The sequence below is a fragment of the Rhinopithecus bieti genome, unplaced genomic scaffold (genome assembly GCF_001698545.2).
Source record: "Rhinopithecus bieti isolate Rb0 unplaced genomic scaffold, ASM169854v2 scaffold_54265, whole genome shotgun sequence".
In the NCBI taxonomy this organism is placed as follows: Eukaryota; Metazoa; Chordata; class Mammalia; order Primates; family Cercopithecidae; genus Rhinopithecus; species Rhinopithecus bieti.
The window spans coordinates 18085-36178 of NW_016821017.1; the positions used below are offsets into that span (position 1 = coordinate 18085).

Genomic DNA, 18094 nt, shown 5'->3' on the forward strand with positions numbered 1-18094 from the left:
CCTGGCCAGCTAGCACCTAGAACTTCCTTAGCCACAGCAATTGGTTCATATCTGGCCACCCTCTGACTCCAGTGATTGGTTTGGGATGGATGAATGATCCTAAATGTCTCACAGTGAATCCCAGACATGTGTAGGAGCCTCAGGAAACAGATGCTCTTTTCAGATGAATTTAAGCCTGAAAAGATGTAGACCCAGAATTTTGGGCAGCAATTTCGTTACACTGTAGAGAGTGAAGCCAACATGGAGGAAAGTAGAGCCAAGTGTTGGGAAGAGACTGGATCTTCCTGACACTCAATGAGTGGGTCAAGCCACATCTAAAGCTTGACCCCTGGCTCATTTGTTTGTATTGGCTCAGTTCCAGGAGCCAATACATTTCCCCATTTGCTTTAGTAATTTTCAGTCAGCTTTTCCAAAAGAATCTTGAATGATTTGCCATAGCAGAAATTTCTAATCTGGACTCTCTAAGAGCTCAAGCCTGGTATGTCTCTGGGTCCAGCCAGCCTGCTATGTAGGAGCCTCACCCTTTCTCAGGTTCTGTCTGTGTTCTGAAACCTTCAGGAGATCCCTTTATGTGTGGTCAGCAAGCTAATCCTTTACCATTTCCTTCTCTTCCACTGGGCTTTCCCCCGAGTGGGCAAGAAGGGAACCCTGTTTTTATGGAAGCAGGGAGTGATAAGTCCAGCTGGGTAAGTCCAGCCATCCAGCAAAGCAGCTGATATATCAATATCTATATCTATATCTATATCTATATCTATATCTATATCTATATCTATATCTATAGATAGATAATATTGGCCAGGCATGGGCCATGCCTGAAATCCCAGCACTTTGGGAGACCGAGGCAGGTGTATCACCTGAGGTCAAGAGTTGGAGACCAGCCTTACCAACATGGTGTAACCCCGTCTCTACTGAAAATACAAAAATTAGCCGGACATGGTGGCAGACACCTGTAATCCCAACTACTCAGGAGGCTGAGGCAGGAGAATCGATTGAACCCAGGAGGCAGAGGTTGCAGTGAGCCGAAATCATGCCATTGCACTCCAGCCTGGGTGACAGAGCAAGACTCTGTCTCAAAAAAAATAAATAAATAAAAATAAAAAGTAATATATATTTGTAATGCTTTTTAAGAGATGGGGTCCCACTACGTTGCCCAGACTGGACTTGAGCTTTTGGTCTCAAGCCATCCTCCCACCTTAGCCTCCCGAGTAGCTGGGACTACAGGTGTGCACCACCACCAGGCCAGGCTAATTTGTGTGTGTGTCTGTGTGTGTGTGTTTTGTTGAGACAGGGTTTCACCATGTTGCCCAGGCTGGTCTCCAACTCCTGAGCTCAAGTGATCAGTCCCCCTTGGCCTCCCAAAGTGCTAGGATTACAGACTTGAGCCACTGCGCCCAGTCATTGTTTTTTTTTTTTTTTTTTGAGACGTAGTTTCGCTCTTGTTTCCCAGGCTGGAGTGCAGTGGTGCAGTCTCAGCTCACCACAACCTCTGCTTCCCGGATTCAAGCGATTCTCCTCCCTCAGCCTCTCAAGTAGCTGGGATTACAGGCATGCGCCACCACGGCCGGCTACATTTTGTATTTTTAGTAGAGACGGGGTTTCTCCATGTTGGTCAGGCTGGTCTCGAACTCCCGACCTCCGGTGATCCACCCTCCTAAGCCTCCCAAAGTGCTGGGATTGCACCGCGCCCGGCTGCTCTTTATGGCTGCAAATATGGGGCACTTGCCTTGTGCCAGGCACTATGCTGGGCATGTTACCCGCATTCTTATAGGTAATCCTCATAGCAAGTTGAGGAGTGGTGATAATTACAGTATTCCCACTGAACAGATGAGAAAGCTGAAGCTCAGAAAGGCCAATGACTGGACCAAGTCAATGACTGCAAGGTGAGTCAGTGACAGAGCTGGGGTTTCACGACGTGTTTAAGCACCGCCTCATTAGTTGTGGCCACTAGGCTTGGGCGGATAGCCTCGCAGAGGAACCTAAGTGGGGAGGGGGACGAAGAAGGAATATTCGGGACTGTGGGATGTTGAAAAGGGTCTCTTCAGAGGCTGCCGGGATTGAAACTGGGCAAGGTCCCAGGGCCCGAGTAGAGCCGGAACGTGCTATGCGGCGATCCCTGGGCCACGGGGTTTTCAGCGCCCGTGAAGCCAGGCTTGCCAGGCGGGGGCGGCTGGCGGGGCAGGGCCTCTCAGCCCGCCCCAAGTCCAGGTAAGCGCTCGCGACCCGCGCGGGCAGGGAGAACGCGCCTCCGCAGTGCTCGCGAGGTGCAGGGCGCCCCTGGCTCCGGAGCCGTCGGGCCAGGTCGGCTTGGCGCCCAGGGACTGGCCGGACGGGCTGGGCCTTTGGCGGGGGTGGAAGAGGAGGTTGCCGCGCCCTGCCCGGCCCAGGTGTCCTCTCCGAGGGCGGGGTTTGGAGCCCCGCAGCGGGAGATTCCCGGCCGGACTGGCGGGCGAGCGTCGAGAGACGGAAGCCGCGGAGAGGAGGCTAAGCCGGGCGGCGCGGGGAGCTCACTGCGCAGGCAAAGTCGCAGGGCAGCCAACATGTTCTCCCGAAACCACCGGAGCCGGGTCACCGTGGCCAGGGGCTCCGCCCTGGAGATGGAGTTCAAACGCGGCCGCTTCCGACTCAGCCTCTTCAGCGACCCGCCAGAGGTGAGAGACCCGCGTCCCTGCCTTCCCCTTCCGCGGCTCGCGGGGCCGGCCCCAACCACCTCGGTCTCCTTCCCTCGCCCGCGTGGACGCCGAGGGACGGTGACGCACGGTCTGGGTACAAACCCGACGGAGTTGTTGACCTAAAAAGTAAGGTGTGGACGGTCTGCATTTTCATTGGATCCGTGCTGCCCATTCCCCGGCCTGGTTAGGATGATTTGCCTGAGCCTGGAAAAAGGCTGGTCTCCATTTGTAGGGCCCCAGCTCGACTCCCAAAATGTGCCTGGACCCCAAAATGTCCTAGGCATCCCCGGGGCAAGGGCAGTGGGCAACTAGGCGGGCCCCAAACGCTCGGACTCTTGGCCTGGGCTCCCGCTTGTTCTCCTGCCGCCAGCCCCATCCCACAACCTGTCGCAGCCATCTGGGCCAGCCTGTCGTCAATCCCGACTTTAGGCCGGGGTGGCTTGCTACTCCGAAGCCCAATTCAAAGGCTCCTCTATGCCCCTGCAGGGCTTTTAACTCTTTGGGGTTACTTCCCACACGCAAAATTTCCGCCTCCTTTCCTGGTGCCTAAGAGGAGTCCAGCCCCTAGGCTGAGCGTTTCCCCCTGTCCACCGTCCACGCGTTAACCGGTTGGAGCCCCACCTGTAAAGCCCTAGAGGCTAGGGCGGGGCTGAAGGTGTGTGGTTGAGCGGGGACTAACAGGGCGAATAGCTACCCCGAAGACTCTTCCGTCCCCAAGGTCAGACTCACACTCGCCCAAGGAGAGCCCAGTTCCAAGCCTTCCCTTCCGGGTCTGGAAAGGGTTAAGTGAGGTGGGCCTTCCTCCCGCCCCCTCGCCCTCCCGGCTGGGATTCCAGGCCTGGCTTCTGCCCTTTCCCTCCAGCCTGCCCAAAACAAAGGCTCTTTCACACCCTTGTCCCGGTGTCCCGTGCCTTCTCTGATTCAGAAGCTGGTGGGCCTGCGGAGAGGGGGCCTTTGTCGGGTCCCCTTGCCCCCAAGCGACTGGGACCGAGGAACCCGCGTGGGGCCAGCGTGGGGCAGTAAGGGGCGAGGCCTGGGACCAGGAGGAGGGGCCTGGGAGCTGGGGCCGCCCCTGGGACTAGCCTGGCCTTCGGGGACAGCTCGGAGGAGCTGGGGCGGAGCCGCAGAGCCCGGCGGCCGCCGAGTGGAGTGTGACTCCGTGGGCCTGGAGTGGAGGCGGGGGCGCTAGGCTGCAGCTGGCTGGGATTCGGGGCTGGTTTCCTGTCTGGAAGGGAAGGGGCCTGCAGAAGGGAGCGGGGACAGCAGCAAACAGACACACCCCTGCTTTCCTCCCTCCCTCTCCTCCCTTCTCTGGAAAAGCGAGGTAATTGTGAGTCCAGGATGGAGGGGGCTGGATGGGGGCCCTGAGTTGGAAGGGGTGGCCCTGGGGCTGGGCTGCTTTACCAACTCACCCCTTTGTCCTGGGCTCCCTGGGCTCACTCTCCCCTGAGGTCCTCACCTCTGTGGCTCTTTTTCCTAACTTTCTCAAACTAAGCTCGAACCCCTCTCGGAAAGCTCCAACTTCCTGCAAGTCCCATGGCTCTAGAACCTGCATGAGGCTTCGTTTCCCTGCCCCCTTCCAGTTGTGCCTGCCCCTCACTGCCCTCTCCACACATAGATTCTCTGTCCACCAGGCCAGGGATGTGGGCGGGGGCTGGGGAGCAGCCAGAGTCGGAATGAAAGGGCCTTTTTCTTCCACAGCTGGGAGAACAGCTGCCACCAAAGCGAGACTGGACACTCTGTGCCTAGAGCCCCCTCTGCAGCTGGCCTTTCCTCCTGGGACCCCACTCATCCTCACTTCACTTTCCTTTTTTTCCCTGCCTGACTCACAGCAGGGCCCCGGAGCAGCAGTGGGCGAGGAAAATTTGTCACAGCAGTCAGAGAGGTTTAACAGGAGTGCAGAGGGATAAGGGCAGCCTCTGACCTCTGCCCAAAAGCTGGCCACCTCTTTAAAGACTGAGGGAACAGTGGGAGGAGGAACTGTGGGACAGTGTGGTACCTGTCTGTCCCCCCTCTGGAGGGGCTAACACAGGAAAGGGCACCGGGGGGCACAGAGATGCAGGACAGATTGCACATCCTGGAGGACCTGAATATGCTCTACATTCGGCAGATGGCACTCAGCCTGGAGGTAATCCCCCCACCCTTGGAGTATACACTTTCTTCACTTGCATCCCAGCCCCAATGTCTGCCCTGCACATTCCTGCTAGAGCATGTTGGGGAGAGCCAGGCCTGCTTAAAGTGGGGAGAGGGACAGGTGGTTCCCTATGCCTTGTGTTGGGTACAGTTTGTGGACCCAGGCTCAGTTCTGCCCATCGTAGTCTTATGTTTGCAGCAGGGTTTTTACACCTATTTCAGGAAGCTCTGTGGGTGAGTGTAGATGTCTGTTCTGGGGACAAGGGTTCCTTTTAGGTATGGGAAGGAGAGGAGTTCAACGTGAGCGAGGTTTGCAGAAAGGATGTAGCTTTACTAGAGAAGAGAAGGATGCTGGGCTATGAGTAAGGATTCTGCTGGCCCTTGAGATGGCAAGGTGCTGTTTATTCAAGTATTTGTTTTTTTCAATTATTTACAGAGACGAGGTCTCACTATATTGCCCAGGCTAGTCCTAGCTCAAGTGATCTCCCTACCTCGACCTCCCAAAATGTTGAGATTACAGGTGTGAGCCACTGCGCCTTGCCCTATGTATTCTTAAACACATGTATAGAACATGTACTATGTGCCAAGCTCCTTTCTAGACCATAGGATACCTCAGTGAACAAGACATGAAAGTTCCATTGTAGTGGGAGAATAGAAATATACATACAAACACATAAATAATATCACGTAAAGAAATTATGATGAAAATGGGGATGTAATGAAAATCAGATGAGGTAGGCAATGTTAGATGTGAGGTCAGGGGAGGCCTCTGTTGGGAGATCTTTGAGCTAAGCCCAGGAGGATTTGGAGATATGTGAAGATTGGAGGAAGGGCAAAGGCCCTGAGATGAGGACGAGGGTAATATATTTGTGGGAAAGAGAGCCAGTGTGGCTGGAATATAGTAGTTGGGGTGGAGCTGATGGGCAGGGGCCAGATCATGCAGGGCCTTGAAGACCATGATAAGGCACCTGGATTTCACCTTAAGTGTGATGTTGGGCCATGGAAGGGTTTTAAGCAAGGGAATGACTCATGAGTCATGTTTTTAAATGATGGCTGCTATGGAGAATAGGCTGGTGGGAAGTTGATGGTAGGGTTGGGCGTGGAGGGTTGGCAAAAGAGGTCACAAATGTCCACCAGGTGGGAGGCTGTTTCAGTAATAGGGTAGTAAACCTGGTGGTGTGAATTAAAATGCTCATGGTGGAGAAAGGGAGTAGATTTAAAATGGTAGTGGTAGGTCTGACAGGATTTGCTGATGGATTGGATGGGAGGGGTAAGGCAAAGAAAGAGAACTCCAGGATGATTCCCAGGTATGTGGCTAAGCAACTGGGTGGTGTGGCTGTTTACGGAGGTGGGGATGATGGAGGAAGCTGTGGAAGTAACTGCCTGGACCAGACAGGGGCTGCTGCTGAGAGGTCAGAGGCAGGACTGCAAAGAGTCTAGATCAGGAATGGCAGGATATTGTATGTGCTGCCCTGCTCAAGCCCTGCCCCCACTCCCTGGATCATAGTAGATGTTACTGGTCAATTTTGGCACTCTTTATCAATGAGCCCAGACCTGGCCTCAGAATCTTTCTCAGGACCATCTTGGCATAAACTGTGCAGGTTGTGTCCTTCACACAGATGCCAGCCAGAGGTGAGAGTCCTGGTCTGGTTTCAACTGCATCAGGAGGGAGCACCTTTATCTAATTTGTTTGCCTGGAGAGGGTCAACTTTTCCTAATTTGTAGAAAAGTGTCCAGTGAACTCGTTGGGACTCTACCTAATTATCCTCCATCAGTGCATGAGATAAAACCTATTTGCCATTCATAGTCCTCTGCAGTGTCCATGTCAGTTACAGTTGCTGTAGCCATATTTCACGTGCTAGATGGCTACTGAACATTTCCATCAGCACAGAAGGTTTTATTGGACAGAGCTGGTCTAGGTATGTAAATGTTTAAATTCTGCATCCTGCCCTCCTCCAAAAAATGTAATTTTTCTCTGTGGGAGGCCTGTTCAAGTTCTGGGGCAGAGGAGAGGCTTAGTTTCACTTTGGTCACTCTCCTTTAGGAGAGTGGCTGAGGGTGCTGTGTTCTTTCTCAACCAAGTTCAGCAGATCCTCAAAAGAGAGACCCATTGATATTTCAGGGAATGTTAAGAGAGATAGTCATGGAAGAGTAAATCCCAGAAGACTTTCTGGAGGAAGTGACTCAAGCTGCAAGTAAAGGGAGCTTGTTTTAAAATACATGCTAGGCCCGGGTAGAGATGAGACTTTCCCATATAATTCTCAAACAATGCTACGAAGGAGGTGGAATACTCCCCATTTTACAAACTCAGGCTCCAGGGGTCAAATTCTCTGGGCTTGTCAAGTCCCTAAGCCAGGATTTGTACTTAGCCCTGGTGGAAATTCTGAAGGAAACAGAGGGTGGTGAGAAGCAGAGCAGGAAGTCAGAGACAGAAGAGAGTGGGAGGGGTGGAAGGGATATCAACAGGGGGCCTAATGTGTGTGGGGCACATGACTCATTCTCTAGCCCCTTGGGATCTGACCCAGGTCCAGCTGACACCCAGCTCTGGGCTCTTTCCCAGGAGAGCCTGGGGGAAATGATGCCCACTTGGGGAGAGGGTGTGTTTGGGTGGGGAGGGGGCAACAAAGAACTATCCCTGGGGTGGGGAAACGCTAGAAGCACAAGGGTCCAGATCCTGAGCCAGGATTCCCAGTTCCTCTGCGTGAAAAGGTGGGAGCCAGTTTCCTAGGGCGCTCCCGGCCTTGGGCCTTGGGAGAGTGGATTTGGGGCTGGAGAGCAGTAAGGAAATAGAGGAGGTGTCTGGGCTTGTGGTCCCGCTCATCCATATTAGGCCCAGCGACCTCCCTAGGGCCCCAGCTCTCCCAATGTATACACTATCCGCCCTCCATACTCTCAGGCAAGGGGTCAACTTGGAGGGCAAACGCTATGCGGGAGGGGCCTCCCGGAGCTGGAGCACGTCGTGAAGGCCAGGAGCTTTTCCAGGGCAGTGGGGCGGACTCCCGGAGGTCCCTTCCTGCCGCGACGGAGTCTCGGTGGAAGCACCGCCTTGAGCCAAGCCCAACCAGGTGCCCGGAGGGACCTCCAACGCCCTGGTACCCCTCAGTTGCTCTCGCGGCAATTGGGAGCTGATGTCACCGGCGCCCTGAGCGCTGCGGCTGGAGGCGGTGCAGCTACGCCGGTGCCCTGGCTCCTCCGATTTCCCGCGGCCCTCGGGCCCCGCCGGCTCCCCAGACCAGTGCAGCTCTCTGGACCTCGCGCGCCTGTGCGCGCCTCTCGCAATGGACAGGGCTGGGGAAGGATCCGTGAGTGCTGGGACTGGGATGAGACTAGCCAAAATGGGGGTTGAGGACACCTCTGTGTCCCCTTCCTGCCGGGCTCACCCATTTGGGATGTTTGTGGCTGAAACTGGGTGCAGACTAGGGTTGGGGTTGGCAGGCAGCGTAGAACCCTGGTGCAGACAAAACTAGACTGGGAGAACCTATGTAGTCTGAAAGGGCTTCTTGGTGGAGGGGCTTTGGGAAAGGGTTGGCTTATTACAGAAGGAAAACAGGGGGAAGGTGATAAAAGTCCGGCCTAGCACAGTGGCCCAGAAAATAGCCAAGGAAGCATCTGTAGGCAGGCAGGACAAGGGTTTTAGAAGAGGGAATTTAGGGTGTTCAGGTCTGAGAGACTTGAAGGCTGGAGCCACTAGGGACAGATACAAGGGCACAGGGTATGGAGGAGAGCTGGTATGAGGAAAAAGACAGGTTTGGGGTGGTCACATTAGTTCCCCTGTTTCAAATGGGTGACTCGACTTGTCTCCTGAGCCAATCTGTACACTGTGATGGAGTTAGTCTTCCAACTCCTCTCTGAAGCTTTCCTTGATCACCTCAGCCAGAAGCAAACAGAGTCTGTTTCTTGTGAGCATGATTGTGCCATGACATGGCACTTATGGAGCAGCCATTAAAGTTATCATCTCTCATCTCCCAGCTGGATTTTAAATGTACAGCCTTGCAGAGCACAGGAATGCTCCAGTGTTGACTGAGTAAATGCTGCTACCGCCAAAGTATAGCATCATGAAAATAAGCATCCCTGCCATTAATGTAAGCCGCATGCTGGGCACTGTGCTAAGTGCTTTAAGTTCCTGCCTCACAGAATTCTCACAGCCCTAGGATCTAGGGACTATTTCCATTCCTGCTTTACAGATGGGGAAACTGAGGCTTAGGGAGGTTGAGCAAATTGCCCATTGCTTTTTAAGAAGCAGGACCTCCAGGGCTCCTTTCTAAATGAATGTTCCTGAGAATCCTGGTGTCTCTCCCAGTGCCTCTCAGCTGGCTCTTATCCACAGTCTCTCACTCCTGGACCACCTACCTTCCCATCCCCATTCCTTGCCTCTGACCTTATCTCCCAAGCTCAGAGGGCCAGTAGGTGTTGGGTCTCCTAATTTGGGGTGTATAGGGTTCTTTGCAGCATCAATGAACACTGTAGGTGGTATGCTCCTTGTCCACTGATCCCTTGCCAACTAGATGTCCCCAGCATCACTTGAGTCTGAGGGATAACTCACATTTGCCTTTCCTTCTATCCATTCCCATGAGTTGGTGGTTCTCAACCTGGCTGTACCTCAGAATCACTTGGGGAGTCTTCCAAAAGTACATATGCCCCACTCCTAGAGATTCTTTTTCTGCAAATCTTAGGTAGGGCCTGGTCATTTTTTTTTTTAAACTCCAAAGATCTGATATTTTTTAAAGGAAATACAATTTCCAGTAGTACAAAGCGTATATATAAAGTATCATTAGGCTGGGCACGGTGACTCAAGCCTGTAATCCCAGCACTCTGGGAGGCCGAGGCGGGAGGATCACTTGAGGCCAGGAGTTCGAGACTAGGCTGGCCAACATGGCGAAACCCCATCTTTACTAAGAATACAAAAGTTTGGCCAGGCATGGTGTCTCATGCCTATAATCCCAGCACTTTGGGAGGCTGAGGCGGGTAGATCACCTGAGGTCAGGATTTCGAGACCAGCCTGGCCAACATGGTGAAACCCCGTCTCTACTAAAAATATAAAAATTAGCTGGGTGTGGTGGCTCACACCTGTAATCCCAGCTACTCCGGAGGCTGAGGCAGGATAATTGCTTGAACCTGGGAGGCGGAGGTTTCAGTGAGCCGAGATCATGCCACTGCACTCCAGCCTGGGCAACAGAGTGAGACTCAGTCTCAAAAAAAAAAAAAAAAAAAAAATACAAAACTTAGTTGGGCATGGTGGTGCATGCCTGTAATCTCAGCTATTCAGGAGGCTGAGGCACAAGAATCACTTGAACCTGGAAGGTGGAAGTTGCAGTGAGTTGAGATCGCGCCACTGCACTCCAGCCTGGGTGACAGAGTGAGACCCAATCTCAAAAAAAAAAAAAGTATCGCCGGGCGCGGTGCTCAAAGCCTGTAATCCCAGCACTTGGGGCCGAGACGGCGGATCACTGAGGTCAGGAGATCAAACTCATCCTGGGCTAACATGGTGAAAACCCCGTCTCTTACTAAAAATACAAAAAAACTAGCCGGGCGACCCTAGCGGGTGCCTGTAGTTCCCAGCTACTCGGGAGGGCTGAGGCAGGAGAATAGCGGTGAACCGGGAGGCGGAGCTTGCAGTGAGCTGAGATCCGGCCACTGCACTCCCAGCCTGGGCGACAGAGCCAAGACTCCGTCTCAAAAAAAAAAAAAAAAAAAAAAAGTATCATAAATGTTTTCCATTCCTGGCTCCCAGGCCTACAATCACTAATATTTTATGCATAAATATGCATATCTATATATATGTATATATATGTATGCATACACATATATATCATACATGTATGTGTAATGCTACCATTCTTTCCTCACATAATTTATTTTGGAGATTGTTTCATATCTGCATACAAATGCATACCTCTTTAATGTCTGCAATACTACAGGGTACAGATGTGCTGTTACTTATTTAACCAATGTCCTACTGAGGTGAGGGGGTTTTAATTTTGATGTTTAAAACAATGCTGCAATGAATATTTTTGTATTATGGCTTTACCTAGTTATATGTGAAACTGTATGTGTAAGATAAACTCCTAGATATTGGATAGCTGGATTAAAGGATATATGAATTCATAGTTTTCATAGATTTTTTTTCCAAATTACACTCAAAAGAGGCTGAAGGAATTTATACTTCCAACCATCAAATGCATGAGGGCATCTCTATTTTTATTTGTTATATATATTTTTTAGGGGTGGAGTCTCACTGTGTTGCTCAAGCTGGCCTTTGATCTTCTAGGCTCAAGGGATCCTCCCGCCTCAGCCTCCCTCACACACCACTGCACCTGGCTACAAAGCTTCTCTGGATATTCGTGGGCAGCTGAGATTGACACCCAGTGCCTGCTCTTGAACTGCCTAAAACATTAGTTTCTTGTCAGTTTTACTGGCCACAGCCCACTTGGGGACTGGGGAGTGCTTTAGCCTGTCCTCTGACTGACATTTCCTTCTCACCCTTCCCCCAACCCTGGCTAGGACACGGAGTTGCAGAGGAAGCTAGACCATGAGATCCGGATGAGGGAAGGGGCCTGTAAGCTGCTGGCAGCCTGCTCCCAGCGAGAGCAGGCTCTAGAGGCCACCAAGAGCCTGCTAGTGTGCAACAGCCGCATCCTCAGCTACATGGGCGAGCTGCAGCGGCGCAAGGAGGCGCAGGTGCTGGGGAAGACAGGCCGGCGGTGAGCAAGGGGGAGGCGAGGCCTTGATGGAGGCAGGAGGCCTTCTGGGTGGTGATGGTGCAGTGTGTGCATGTGTGGCATGTGGACCACCTTAAAGATGACTTCCCCATGAAGTCTTATCAGGGACCTGGGAGAGACCTTGGTGTTTTACCACCATTATGTGTTGCCCAGAGGTGCATTTGTGAGTAGGCAGGGCAGGACTTAGGAAAGTCAGTGTGTCTGGTGAAAGGCAGCTGATCTGAAGGGTAGCAAGTAATGCAAAAGCACTAATATGCTAAGCCCTGTCTGTGATCCAGTAAGACTGGCTACCTGGCTTTTGGAAAATTAATTTCCTCAATGCTAGTTCACAAAATGGCCAATTTACCACATACCGACAATAGTTTATTATCTGGGGTTCACCATCAGAGGCAGGGAGTGGGAAAGGAAATAAGAAACCACTTAAGGAAAGCCTACCCATTCAAACAAATTAGATTGTGCATTCTAAAAGAGCGCAGCTTCTGGATGTAAAATGTAAGCAACACTGACATTAGACTGTTGATCTGACAAGTCTATAATGACTTAAGTGATGCCATGATAAAACCAAAATATTGGGGAAAATATTTGGCAAATTATTCTAAGAATATGCCAATTTGGATAAAGTGGTCATTTGGAGAATTGGTTTTTAGGAAAGTGGCCTACTTACTCCACTGAGGCTGCTTGGGGAATTAGTCCCAGCCCCTCACAGGCATGGTGCTCATTCCACCCATGAAGGCTGACACAAGGGGAGGTTGCCAGGAGCTCACCCATTAAGCTACCAGAAGAAGGCAGAAAATCTACTCTATGGCTATCCCATGAAGCTAGAGGAAGGGCAAGCTGGCGGGGGGACAGCCTCTCCTGAGAAGCAGCATGGACGGACTCTGTCCTGCCTAAGTCCTCACACAGCCCACACAGGTGATTTGAGGTACACCCCAAGTGCCTAGCAGCTAAACACATTGCCATTAGTGCCACATCATTTAGCTTAAGGCTCTACTAAGTCAGTAATTACTTTAGTGGCATTATTGATAAGTACAGATGAACTGGCAGTCACTTCAGGAAAGGGACACATGTGGTGAGTCCTGATGCACAGGGAGGGAGGGAAGGTGGGGTGTTGGGCCCTGCAGTGGGGTGGGGAGGGGCTGCAGAACTTGGGGCACTAGTAGGGTACAGCATATAGGGCCAGGAGGAAAAAGGAGAAATCAAAGTTGGGGAGTGGTAGGGAAGGAAAAGGGTCTGTAGTGAATGGAACATAACTCTTCCCTATTGGTGATTTTCCTTTGAACAAATGTTGGCCAAATTATTTTCTGACCCAGTACCCTCCTATATCAAAGAAGTGATGGGATAGTGGGGAATAAGCAGCCTTCCTATTGTTAAAAAAAAGAAAAAAAAAAAAAAAAAGCCTGGAAATGCCTCTAAGGCAGGGGTTTAATGGAGAGCCCTGAAATGAAGTCTCTCTGTGGGCACCTGTCCCCTCAAGGCCACACCTGTTTTTGGCAGGGGTCTGGAGAGGTGGTCAGGGAGGGTGCTTGGAGAGAGGAGCCCTGAGCTTGTGCCTTATGTGTGAGTTAATGTGGCTTGAGTGTCCCTGGTGTCCCCAAGCCTGGCAAACTGCTGGGTTCAATGGACAACTTTCCCTTATAGTCCCTCAGCCCTGCCTGTCAGCCTGGCTGGGGACCTGGTGGCTGAGGCCCTGGGACCAGGGGGATCCTAGAGTCCTTGGGACCAGAGCAAGGGGGAATAGTGGCTAGAGGCCAGGCCAGGACATTGTGATTTATCCACAGGCCTTCTGACAGTGGCCCGCCCGCTGAGCGCTCCCCCTGCCGCGGCCGGGTCTGCATCTCCGGTAAGAAGCACAGCTACCCCAGCTGCTGGCACCCCTTGCCCAGGCACACGGCCTCCTGCCCCATCTCAACATCTGTTCCTACCCCTCTGCCCCTTAGACCTCCGGATTCCACTCATGTGGAAGGACACAGAATATTTCAAGAACAAAGGTGGTGAGTTCCACACACCCTGGGACAGATTCAGGGGAATGACCCTGATCCAGTAGGAGGCTCTTGTGGGACGTATTTTTTGAGTTTTGCCCTCTTTGTTCCCAGACTTGCACCGCTGGGCTGTGTTCCTGCTACTGCAGCTGGGGGAACACATCCAGGACACAGAGATGATCCTGGTGGACAGGACCCTTACAGACATCTCCTTTCAGAGCAATGTGCTCTTGTGAGTACCTCAAACTGTGGCTCCCTTCCTCCACTCTGCTCCAGTTCTGGATGAGCAAGTTCCAGGGGAGGAAGCTGGGGGTGGGGGGCACCTGGCCTTCCCTGTGGAGCTGTCCTGCACTTGCCCCACCCACATCCCCCACCCTCTGCCTCCCCGGACTTTCCTGTGATCACCCTCCTTCCTCCCACCAGCGCTGAGGCGGGGCCAGACTTTGAACTTCGGTTAGAGCTGTATGGGGCGTGTGTGGAAGAAGAGGGGGCCCTGACTGGCGCCCCCAAGAGGCTTGCCACCAAACTCAGCAGCTCCCTGGGCCGCTCCTCAGGGAGGCGTGTCCGGGCATCGCTGGACAGTGCTGGGGGTTCAGGGAGCAGTCCCATCTTGCTTCCCACCCCAGCTGTTGGGTAAGGCCTTGCACACTGCCACCACCCTCAGCTGCCTATATTCGGCCCACAGGTGACCTTTGAACTGTGTTGAGTGTGCAGAACCCATTTTGCATTGCTGCCAGGATGTGCGGACAGACATGAATGAGCAGTGGCCACGTAGCTGGGAGGCATTCCAGCCCATGCCCCAGAACTGGGCTGAAGCCAGTCCAGAAGACCAGTAGGAAGGCAGGGAGACTTAGGCCTTGGGGTCTTAACTTTTTAGTAGCAGCAAATACATTTTATTTTTAGAGACGGGGTCTCGAACTCCTGGGCTCAAGTGATCCTCCTGCCTCGGCCTCCCAAAATGGTAGGATTACAGGTATGAGCCACAGCACTCAGCCTAGCAAATACATTTTATGTGGATAGAGCAGAGCTTCTTGGTTGGAGCAGAGTATCCTGGACCTGTGGTGGTACCTACATGCACCCAGAGACACCTCATGGGACCACTGAAACTCTGAGAAACAGTTTGAGAACCTTTGGGTAGTCAACAGAATACTGATTTTGGACACAGATATGGGTTCAAATTCAAACTCCCCCACTTTCCAGCTACAAATTATGGGCAAGTTTCTTAACCTCGCTAAGCCTCAAGTTGCCTCATCTAGTTGAAGAATGCCACCAACCTCACAGGGCTGTCATAGGAATACAGTGGGATAAAACATATTAGGTCCTGACACTTAGCTGGAGCTCAGTAAATGTTCATTCCTAACCCTCTGGGGAGACAAGCGAGTTTTCTGTGGGGCAGCCTGAACAGTGGGGCAGATCTGCTCAGCTCTTAGAGTTCCTGCTGGCCAACACGCCCCTCCCTCGGCTGATGCTCTCTCCTATCTCCCTTAGTGGTCCTCGTTACCACCTCTTGGCTCACACCACACTCACCCTGGCAGCAGTGCAAGATGGATTCCGCACACATGACCTCACCCTTGCCAGTCATGGTAAGTATGTATGTGCATGGGGGACACACACATGTGATGGTGAGAAGAGGGGCTGTGGGATGGTCCCCTTCTCATTCCCCTACCTCACCCTGCACTTCCTCCTCCTCCAGAGGAGAACCCTGCCTGGCTACCCCTTTATGGTAGCGTGTGTTGCCGTCTGGCAGCTCAGCCTCTCTGCATGACTCAGCCTACTGCAAGTGGTACCCTCAGGGTGCAGGTGAGGTGAGAGGGCCCTGAGGAGTGGAAGGGAGCAGGGAGAAGGTAGAGGAGAGCTGGATAACCAGGAATAGAAGAGCTAATGAAAAATCAAGATTTGGGTGGAAGAAATGGGATATGACCAGATGAGGGGAGGAATAGACAGCAGGGTGGACAAAAGGGGGGCTGAGAAGAGGGATACTGGGGGGTGTGACTTCCCCAGAAAATGTTGAGTCATTTGTGCAGCAAGCTGGGGAGATGCAGAACTGGGCACAAGTGCATGGAGTTCTGAAAGGCACAAACCTCTTCTGTTACCGGCGACCTGAGGATGCAGACACTGGGGAAGAGCCGCTGCTTACTATTGCCATCAACAAGGTGATGGGTCCCTTGTGGTAAGGCCACCAAAGGCACAGGCCCAGAAGCCTCTCCTTCAGGCCCCAGTAGGGTGGGCACGTACCTCAAAGAGATAGAAGCAGGCCTCCTGCTCCTGACAGTGCCACATCCAGCTTCTGGGGCCCGTATTCTCCCCCACCACAGCATCACTGGGAGAGGATTGTCCCATTCATTTGCCATCCTCAGTCCCTGCCAAGTCTCAGAGAGGGTTTTCCCGCCTGCCAGTTCAGGGCTCTTCATCCTCTCTCCCTCTTCTCCCTCAGATTCCAATTTGTATCTATTTTACCACTTCCCATTTCTCTCCAGGTCCAATTGCCCTTCTTTGCTCCTTATCCCTTTTATTGGCTTTCCTGCCTACTTTTTGGCAGTTCTGAGGGACCTCTGGCTGGAGCATCCTTCCCTGCCTCTGTGTCTTCCCTGCCTTGCTCAATCCATCTTTCCCTGTCTCAAGTTGATCTTCCTCCCCTGACTCAGGACTGGCTGTCTCATCTCCAGCCCTTTTTTGCCATTTCTTCCTACTCTGGTCAGTAGGAGACAAATGAGAGGGCTCAGCAAAAGCCCCGCAAGCTCATCCTTCTAAGGCAGGGGTGATCAAGGCTGCCTGATTCTCACTGCCAACTTCTGTGACCAAGGTAGACCTCTTCTTTCTCCTGCAGGAGACTCGAGTCCGGGCAGGGGAGCTGGACCAGGCTGTAGGACGGCCCTTCACGCTAAGCATCAGTAACCAGTATGGGGATGATGAGGTGACACACACCCTTCAGACAGAAAGTCGGGAAGCCCTGCAGAGCTGGATGGAGGCTCTGTGGCAGCTTTTCTTTGACATGAGTAAGAGAGAAGGGGGCTGGGTTGAACCTTTGGGAAGGACTGGAGTTTTGTCATTTTTACTAAAGGTCTCTGTTTCAAGATTGTGTGGAAGGGAATGTAGCAGGAGAAAGGGCAGCCTGGCCTTCTCTTCTAATCAGCGCTCTTCCTCCAGGCCAGTGGAAGCAGTGTTGTGACGAAATCATGAAAATTGAAACTCCTGCTTCCCGGAAACCACCCCAAGCACTGGCAAAGCAGGGGTCCTTGTACCATGAGATGGGTAAGTGAGAGGAATGTGCACTCCAGGAAGCTAATGGGAAGTAGGGTTGGGGACTTAAAGAGAAACCAGATAATGGAAACAGAGAAAGCACACTCTGGGCTACACCAGATCCCTGGGGACCCAATTCTCACCCAATCCTGTGTGTTCTTTTCTCTTCTCCAACTCTTCTTAGAACCACCTCCACCAAAGTTCAAAACAAAACCCCAATGAGCCAGGATCATTTCATTGATTTCTTTCCTAATTTCTTGTTTTCTGTTTCCCTTTCTGCATGTGGATTCCTGTCTCTTCCTCTGACCCCTCACTTGCCTGGCACCGCTTTCGTTTTCTCCTCTTTCTTGGTTTCTTCACCCACCTCTGCTCCCCACCCGTCCCCTTCCCATCCCCATCTACCTTGTGCCCCTCATCTCAGTTTTATCAGAGCCCGTCGCCCCAGGGGGCCCAGGTGAGGGGCTGCTCCTGCAGGATAATGCAATCTCGGCTGAGATCCGGGCTTTGCTTTCTTCCTATTACAGTGACAGGTGATAGGGCTGGGTAGGCTTGGGGCCTGAGCTCTGACTAGCCCACCCCTCCCCCAATCCATTCCTGGTGCCACAGCTATTGAGCCGCTGGATGACATCGCAGCGGTGACAGACATCCTGACCCAGCGGGAGGGCGCAAGGCTGGAGACACCCCCACCCTGGCTGGCAATGTTTACAGACCAGCCTGCCCTGCCTAACCCTTGCTCGCCTGCCTCAGTGGCCCCAGCCCCAGCCTGGACCCACACCCTGCCCTGGGGGAGACCCCGAACCTTTTCCCTGGATGCTGTCCCCCCAGACCACTCCCCGAGGGCTCGCTCGGTTGCCCCCCTCCCACCTCAGCGATCCCCACGGACCAGAGGCCTCTGCAGTAAAGGCCAACCTCGCACTTGGCTCCAGTCACCAGTGTGAGAGAGAAAGGTAGCTGGCATAGGATCTGCCCAGAAGAGAAAATGACCCATGCACAGTCGGGCTCTGGATACAGCGCTGTCTATAGCAAGCTGGCCAGTCTGGCCTCCTGTTCCTCTGCTGGACCTGGGGTAGGCTGCAGGGGTGGGCAGAAGCCCCTCTTAAATTGTGGTTGCCATGGTACTGAGGGACTCATTCCTGGGGCTGGCTGGGACCTCCCTAAACCCTTCCTGGAAGAAAACTGGAACCAACTCTGCCCTACCTCCCTGCACTAACCAGCTTTGAGGATGGCACTGAAGAACCCTTGGAGGAAACATACCTCCCTTGTGACTCCCACATCAACCATTAAAGCTATTTAACAGCAGCCTTCACCTGGCTCCTGAGGACAGGGTGCCTCTCTCTGCCTGGTTTAGACCTGC

At 52.8% G+C, this 18094-nt stretch overlaps 1 protein-coding gene across 6 annotated transcripts; it reads left to right on the forward strand.

Annotated features, from left to right (window-relative positions):
* The first annotated feature begins 1872 nt into the window (after positions 1 to 1872).
* Positions 1873 to 18061, forward strand: RTKN (rhotekin). 6 transcript variants are annotated; one of them, XM_017860138.1, is made up of 13 exons: positions 2655 to 3993; positions 4371 to 4797; positions 11304 to 11503; positions 13300 to 13361; positions 13459 to 13512; positions 13615 to 13732; positions 13924 to 14133; positions 14989 to 15083; positions 15194 to 15300; positions 15525 to 15653; positions 16328 to 16496; positions 16648 to 16752; positions 17347 to 18061. In XM_017860138.1, the coding sequence occupies exons 2-13, from the start codon at positions 4726 to 4728 to the stop codon at positions 17676 to 17678; spliced, it is 1653 nt and encodes a 550-aa protein (XP_017715627.1). In that variant the 5' UTR covers positions 2655 to 3993; positions 4371 to 4725; the 3' UTR covers positions 17679 to 18061. The 6 variants fall into 6 exon arrangements, with proteins under 6 accessions (XP_017715631.1, XP_017715630.1, XP_017715626.1 ...); XM_017860142.1 differs by lacking the exons at positions 2655 to 3993; positions 4371 to 4797; positions 17347 to 18061 and adding exons at positions 1873 to 2648; positions 17162 to 17339; XM_017860141.1 differs by lacking the exons at positions 2655 to 3993; positions 4371 to 4797 and adding an exon at positions 1874 to 2648 and having other exon boundaries at positions 17566 to 18046.
* The last annotated feature ends 33 nt before the right edge of the window (positions 18062 to 18094 follow it).

What these genes read in the sequence shown, in the direction of transcription:
- RTKN (XM_017860137.1), top strand. Translation starts at nt 2,538, where the DNA reads ATGTTCTCCCGAAACCACCGGAGCCGGGTCACCGTGGCCAGGGGCTCC. An exon ending in ATATTTCAAGAACAAAGGTG is followed by an intron (nt 13,513 to 13,614) that starts GTGAGTTCCACA and finishes CTTTGTTCCCAG; the next exon opens with ACTTGCACCGCTGGGCTGTG. An exon ending in GTGGTACCCTCAGGGTGCAG is followed by an intron (nt 15,301 to 15,524) that starts GTGAGGTGAGAG and finishes TCATTTGTGCAG; the next exon opens with CAAGCTGGGGAGATGCAGAA.